The 7,521-nt window shown below is 36.1% G+C and overlaps 1 protein-coding gene across 1 annotated transcript; it reads left to right on the forward strand.

Annotated features, from left to right (window-relative positions):
* Positions 1 to 3,151: 3,151 nt before the first annotated feature.
* LOC107826490 (peroxidase 21) lies at positions 3,152 to 5,906 on the forward strand. Its single transcript, XM_016653476.2, has 5 exons — positions 3,152 to 3,309; positions 3,850 to 3,998; positions 4,428 to 4,616; positions 4,715 to 4,880; positions 5,446 to 5,906. Exons 1-5 carry the CDS (start codon positions 3,228 to 3,230, stop codon positions 5,847 to 5,849), a joined length of 990 nt encoding a protein of 329 aa, XP_016508962.1. The 5' UTR covers positions 3,152 to 3,227; the 3' UTR covers positions 5,850 to 5,906.
* The last annotated feature ends 1,615 nt before the right edge of the window (positions 5,907 to 7,521 follow it).

The following is a 7,521-nucleotide window of genomic DNA, read 5'->3' on the forward strand; positions in this document are numbered from 1 at the left end:
GAGCTAGCTAAAAGCTTGGGAGCAGAAATCGTCGAGGCCAAGTGTGATTCTCTATTGGTGGTAAACTAAGTAAACAAAAACTTCGAGGTTCGAGAGGATAGAATGCAACGGTACTTGGATAAGCTACAGGTAACTTTGCACCGCTTCAAGGAGTGGACTCTGGATCATGTGCCTCGAGAGCAAAATAGCGAGGCCGATGCACTTGCCAATCTGGGATCCTCGGTCGATGAAGATGACATCGTCCCGGGGGCTGTTGTCCAATTATCAAGGTCTGTGGTTGAAAAGGGTCATGCCGAGATAAATTCAACAAGTCTAACGTGGGACTGGAGGAATAAGTATATTGACTATTTGAAGAATGGAAAACTCCCAGCGGACCCCAAAGAATCGAGGGCCCTACAAGCCAAAGATGCTAGGTTTGCATTGGATGAAGACGGAACATTGTATAAGAGAACATTCGATGGGTCATTGGCGGTATGTTTGGGGCCAAGGGACACCGATTATGTCCTTAGAGAAATCCACGAAGGCACTTGTGGGAATCACTCCGGCGTCGAGTCTTTGGTTCGCAAAGTTATCAGAGCAGGTTACTACTGGGATAGCATGGAAAAGGATACTAAGGAATTTGTCAGAAAATGTGATAAGTGTCAACGATTCGCACCGATGATCCATCAGCCTGGAGAATAACTCCATTCGGTCCTATCCCCGTGGCCTTTTATGAAGTGGGGAATGGATATTGTCGGCCCTCTACCAACGGCCCCAGGTAAAGCTAAATTTATTCTGTTTATGACTGATTATTTTTCTAAGTGGTTGGAAGCACATGCCTTCGAGAAGGTCAGAGAAAAAGAAGTTATTGACTACATTTGGGACCACATCATATGCTGGTTCGGGATACTTGCCGAGATTGTATGTAATAAATGGAAAATAATTCATCGGCAGCAAGGTGATGGAGTTCTTTGTGGCACACAAAATCCAGAGGATCTTATCGACACCATACCATCCAACTGGAAACGGACAGGCCGAGTCAACAAATAAAACTATCATTCAAAACTTGAAGAAAAGATTGGACGATGCGAAAGGGAAATGGAGAGAAGTTTTACCCGAGGTTCTTTAGGCATATTGGACAACATCGAAGTCTAGCATGGGGACCACCCCATTTTCTCTAGTATATGGATCCGAGTCCCTCATCCCCATCGAGGTCAGAGAATCCAGCGCCAGGTTTCGACATGCCTCGGAGGAGTCAAATCACGAGGCCATGGACGCTAGCCTCGAGTTGTTAGATGAAAGGCGAGAAGCGGCGCTCGTTCGGATGGCCACACAGAAGAAAAAGATCGAAAGATACTACAATAGAAGGACCAACCTTCAACATTTTGGAATCGGGGACTTAGTTCTACGAAGGTCACCCTCAATACTCGAGACCAAATGAAGGAAAACTGGGCCCGAATTGGGAAGGACCGTACCAAGTCCTCAGAGTTGTTGGTAAAGGATCTTACAAACTTAGCACAATGGAAGGTGAACAACTGCCAAACAATTGAAACATATCATTGCTCAAACGACACTACTGCTAAGGTATGACTTTATCCTTATATAGGGTCAAAATCGTATGCCTCCAATTTACAGGCTCAAGGGTTAATCCTAGGCCCGAGTCCGGCGAGGTCGAGTTCGAGACCGGTTGATCAGACTTGAGCTCGAAGACAGAGTGCAATGCCCGGGGATGGGAGTTCGAGGAATACAGGGGCCAAGTATGCTCGACCCCGAAATAGTACCGTTATGGATTTGTACCAGAATGAACTAGATTTCTGCCACGTCCCCAAAGTCATGGCGCAAGTCCCGGAATAGGGTTGTACGATTTCGTACTAGGCGGTTAGACAGCTGTACTAAGAATATTCCTTACTGTAAATAGAAATATTCCTTATTTAGGGTTCCCCTATTATATAAAGGGAACCCCAATCATTTGTAAAATCATCTAATCATTGAGTAAAGAATATACTCTCTACCTTTTTGCCTACTGTTCATAAGAATTGTCCTTAGCTCTACTTTTCTTATTTTACTTTTCTTACTTAATTGTAACACCACCTCGAGATTACTAAGCTCGAGGTCACTGATGTTGAGTAACATTGGTTTGATTCACTTGTCTCTTTCATCTCTACTTCATATTTCTTGATTATTAATTGGTATTGAACTAAATCACATATCTTTAAAACCACAAATCAAATTTAATTATTACTCGTATTTTCGAGGTAAACAAGTATTTTACTTATATATACGCAATATAATTTTCCAGTAAAGAATGTTCACTTGACCACTCTTGACATAGTGTGGCTACGCCACTGGTTTAATCATTTTATTTTCCTCTAAGCTAAAAAATAAACTTCAATCACACCCAATCACATTACTTAAAATTACAAAAAGCTTTTCAGGACCGCATGCTTAATTGATGGTTTAGTTGATTCTCCCCATTAGCCGTCATAATGCTGCTAACTTGAGAATTAAGCCAACTAAAGAATACTAGTGGGATAAGTGCTTGGTATTAAAAGTCATGAACTATAGCTTATGCTTCCATATAATTTGTTGTTGTTGGACTCCCACTATAAAATCCCACTAATCTTTGTGGACAGAATTTGCGAAATCAGCTATATATCCACGAACTAGGTCATTTTATGAATCAAACACAGGAGTTGACAAGAAGTAATGCTTTTCGTACTAGTTTTAGTTTAATCAACAAAGGGGGTGATAAAACCATTCAAACTTTCAAACCCATTAGTTGCATAACGACACCGCCATAATATAATCTCATTTTTTTTTCTTTTAATTTTCTGCTACTTCTATGGTAAAAATAGGAGTTTAACTCTGTTACACTGAAAACGTATAACTTTTTTACATGAAGTTAACATAACATATATACAACAACATGCAATTGTCTGTAGTAATCTTGATTTGACTACATACAAATAAAATATATAACTCGCTATAGTCAATGGTAATGCACTTTTTTTACACTGAAAATGTAAAATTTATGTAAGTGCATATAACTTAAAAATTACTACTATACTCCATGCGCGGGTGAATATATGTGGCCAAAATGTCAAATATAGTGGCCTAATGGAACTATCCTTGCATTTTGATCCTTCTTCCACTTCCAATACAGTTATAGAAACTTTACTATATAAGTAATTTTTGGTTTTCTAGGAATTGACATTAAGAAGAAACCAAAACCTCAATATACCTAACATATGGCCACCAATAATCAACAATTCTCTCCCTCCTCAAGATTCATCATTCTATTATTAGCGTTACTCTTCCACATTCATTATGGTACTACTTCTCCCCTTATATTAATGACCAGCTCTTCATTACCGTTTATCTATTCGTTCTAGCTTTGACAACTTAAATTTTTTTTTGTAATATACTCCCTCCCTCCGTTTACTTTTACTTGTCCACCATACTAAAAAAATATTTTTACTTTTACTTGTTCATTTTCGCAAATCAAGAGAAAACAATCTTTTTTTCCTATTTTACCCTTATCATTAACTAAATTCTTCAAATCATTTTTCAAGATTTTTTGAAATATGATTATTATTATAAGTAAAATTATAATACTTTAATTATTTTTTCTTAAAAGGAGTACAAAGTCAAAAGTGAACGGAGAGATTTTCTTTCCGGTGTACCAAAAGGAATATGAGAATTTTCTGACGCTTCATTTCAATTATCCACTTCAAAATAAAAGACCTTTTTTGTGTACACTAAAAACTACTACTACTATCTATTTATCCTTTTTCTAGTGATAAAGAAGAATATATACCTCTATATTATCATATATTTATACGTACTAACTACTGATTTTAATGGACGCAGCAAAAAGTGATCTCCAGTTAAATTACTATTCACAGAGTTGCCCAAGAGCTGAAGAAATCGTCAAAGAACAAGTCATCAAGTTGTACCACAAACATGGAAATACTGCAGTTTCTTGGATCAGAAATCTCTTCCATGATTGCATGGTTAAGGTAAAATACATATACCCATCCACTGAAAAAAAATAATTAATGAGAGTCCTGAGCTAATATATGCAAGCCGGAGATATCTCGGCCTATATTTGCACCAATATGGGATCTCCATTAGTAATGGGTAAATCTGTTTGGAAATAAAGCTCTTTTTATCATAGAAATAGACATGCGATTGACATCTGTCACTGTGAAACAAGTCGGTAGCTCAAAACTGGAATTGGCACAATATAATATAGCCAAGTCTTCGCCCTTGCTCAATTTGGCTTAGACCCATTAATATGCTATGTAAAGGTAAATTCAAAATTTAAACTTAAAAATGACGTGTTTAGTTGAACCTGTACAAGTCCGCCTCTTGATATTTTGGCACGTCATGAAATGCATAAACCAATAATATAAATTTGATTTGATTTTATTTATTTATTTTTGCAGTCATGCGATGCATCGATACTATTAGACACAACAAAGGAACAGAAATCAGAGAAGACATCACAGAGGAATTTTGGGATGAGAAATTTTAAGTATATAGAGACAATTAAAGAGGCCCTTGAGAATGAATGTCCAAACACAGTTTCTTGCGCTGATATTGTTGTTCTTTCTGCTAGAGATGGTGTTGTCATGGTACGTTAATGTCTTTAATTAACCTCTGTCTCAATTTCATTTTTTCTTATAAAATGACTTTTTTTTTAATTAATTTACTCTGTTATTATTTGACACAGTTAGGAGGGCCACACATTGAAATGAAAACTGGAAGAAGGGATAGCAAAGGCAGTTACTTAACAGAAGTTGAGAATTTCATTCCTAACCACAATGATTCCATGTCGTTAGTTCTTTCTCGTTTCCAGTCTGTTGGTGTTGACACTGAAGGAACAGTTGCTCTACTTGGTAAACTAACTATGCCCCCTAAATTAGACTTCTCCCAAAAAGTTCCCATTAAATTTAGTTTACTATTTATTTTCCCGATGAGTAAGTCCAGAGGCGGAGCCAGAATTTGAAGTTTTTGGATTCTAGACTTATTGTCGAACCATAACTCGTTATAGTTACTGTGTTCACAATTAAATACTTACACATATTTAATAAATTTTCTAATACAAATAAAGGATCTAAGCATAGGCTACTAGGTTCGTCCGAACGTGTAACTTATACTCTCCCTTCACTCCTGAGTCGGTCCAACTAGTGCTAGTATCCAGATCTTTATTGCTTAGGATATTTCTTGTTTTATCATAATTTTCAACCACGTTTACAAATTTTTAACAATGTTCAGTTTATGTGAAACAAACATAGTACTAATAGTTGATCATGATGTATTTCTTTGTTAAAAAAATTAGGTTATAACTTTGCTAAATGAGATTCTTAATTTAATACTATATCTAAAATCAATTCGAAAAGCTCAAGATCACCTTTTTTGGGGGATTTTTTCACAAATATTGTTTACTTATTTTGTATGCAGGGGCACATACAGTAGGACGAGTTCACTGTGTAAACATAGTAAACAGACTTTACCCAACAGTTGATCCAACCCTAGACCCCAACTATGCCAATTATCTCAAAGGGCGATGCCCCTCCCCGAACCCGGTTCTTAAAGCAGTGGAGTACGCCAGAAACGACCGTGTAACGCCAATGGTGTTGGACAACGTATACTACAAGAACATTTTGAGCAATAAAGGGCTGTTAATTGTGGATCAACAGTTGGTTTCTGATCCAACTACGTATCCTTTTGTGGAGAAATTTGCTAACGATAATGGATATTTTCATAGTCAGTTTGCTAAAGCTCTGATTATCTTGTCGGAAAATAGTCCAATTAGTGGTGATAAAGGGGAGATAAGAAAGGTCTGTCGCCATGTGAACAAGTGATTAGAAATCATGTACTACCAAATATATAATAAGTGCAATTAGACTTCTGTTTCTTGTTGGGTATGTTACCAATTAGTAAAATCAAGTGTAACAATTGTCGTTGAATGATGAAGCGTGTTATATTTTTTTAAAAGTTTAAACGGTTAAAAAGAAAAATATTAAAAATATTTATACAATCAGGTCATTTAAAAGGTAACATGTTATAACATATTAAATTCATTGATAATGTGATAATGGCCAATCACGTGAAATTATTTTGATAATAATGACGGTAAGAATTCAACCTAGAACCTCGTTATACTTTGATACCATGTGAAGTGTGTGATCATCTTATGTAAAAGTTTAAATTATTAAATATAATATACATTTATTATTTTAATTATATCTTCAACACCAATTACCTAGGGATGGCAAAAATAACCCAAATTTATTTGATCCGTCCAACCCGCCCAATATTTAATGGGTTGGGCATGAAACATTTTTCGTGATGGGCTGATTTGGGCATTACATCTCAACCCATAATAAAAGGGAATTTTTACCTCATATAGCAAAGGTTAACACCTTATTTATTTTAAATAAATACCATTTTAAAATATTATATTCTATAGACACCTTTTAATGTTTATAGCAAAATATCTAATTTTGGTTACCTCTCCTTAAGCCACTATATACCCTATTTTTTATTTTCTCTTTCTCCTTTTTCAGATTTTTCTCTCACATAATTACTGTAAGCACGTGATTTTTGCCCTATATGAGAATTACTCCCAAAAAAATTCAAAAAAAAATAAAATAAAATGATTTTCCTTGGTGTGCAATTTTGTGGTATTTTTGTGTAATTGTTTGTATGTTTGTCTGTGCATGTTTATTTGTTAAATTATTAAAAATACAAAAATATGTCGCATTTTGCATGTAGGATTTAATTATACAATTGTTAGTAATTAAATTTGTTTTACAAAAAATAAAAATTACAAAAATAGGCATCGTTTGCATTTTTAGCATTTAATGTCCAAATATACAATTTTATGCTTAATTATTACTTAATTGTGCGTTAATTGTTATTGGAAGTTAATTTGCGCTTTTATAACTTAATTTAGTTCTTAATAATAAGTTAAGATTTTTTATAATTTAGTTTTAGAAAAATAAAAGAAGAAAAGAGAGCAAAAAATATAAAGAAAGTCGGAATTGGGCCTCTTCTTCGATTTCATGCCACAGGCCCAAAAAAATGGCCCAACCCTCCCTATGACCCAGTCCATTTCGAACTGGGTCGACCCAGTCCATGACCCAACACCCCTATTATCTTACAAACAACACAAAACAAAAAAAAAAGAAGAAGAAAACCCTAAAAAATACCTAAACCATCCCCCCCTTATTCTCCTTCTTCTTCCTCAAGCTCCCCTCCCTAGCATCAATGGCTGCCCCTCCATCCTCAACACCCAAACCACCACCTTACGACCAGCAGTCCACCATCGTCATCCTCCTACTCCAACGACCACCCACTTTACCTTCTTGTAAAGATGCTAACTTTGTGTTGAGATCTTTCAAGAACCCATCGTCTTCTTCATCCTCGTCGTCGTGCACAACGCAGCGTTGTAGCTGCTGCTTCACCTTCTTCTTCGTCTTCGTCACCTCCCCACCTCCAAGCTCCTCATCGACACACACGCACACAGCCGCG

The sequence above is a fragment of the Nicotiana tabacum genome, chromosome 5 (assembly GCF_000715075.1).
Source record: "Nicotiana tabacum cultivar K326 chromosome 5, ASM71507v2, whole genome shotgun sequence".
In the NCBI taxonomy this organism is placed as follows: domain Eukaryota; kingdom Viridiplantae; phylum Streptophyta; class Magnoliopsida; order Solanales; family Solanaceae; genus Nicotiana; species Nicotiana tabacum.

What these genes read in the sequence shown, in the direction of transcription:
- LOC107826490 (XM_016653476.2), top strand. Translation starts at nt 3,228, where the DNA reads ATGGCCACCAATAATCAACAATTCTCTCCCTCCTCAAGATTCATCATT. An exon ending in CTAGAGATGGTGTTGTCATG is followed by an intron (nt 4,617 to 4,714) that starts GTACGTTAATGT and finishes TATTTGACACAG; the next exon opens with TTAGGAGGGCCACACATTGA. An exon ending in AGGAACAGTTGCTCTACTTG is followed by an intron (nt 4,881 to 5,445) that starts GTAAACTAACTA and finishes TTTTGTATGCAG; the next exon opens with GGGCACATACAGTAGGACGA.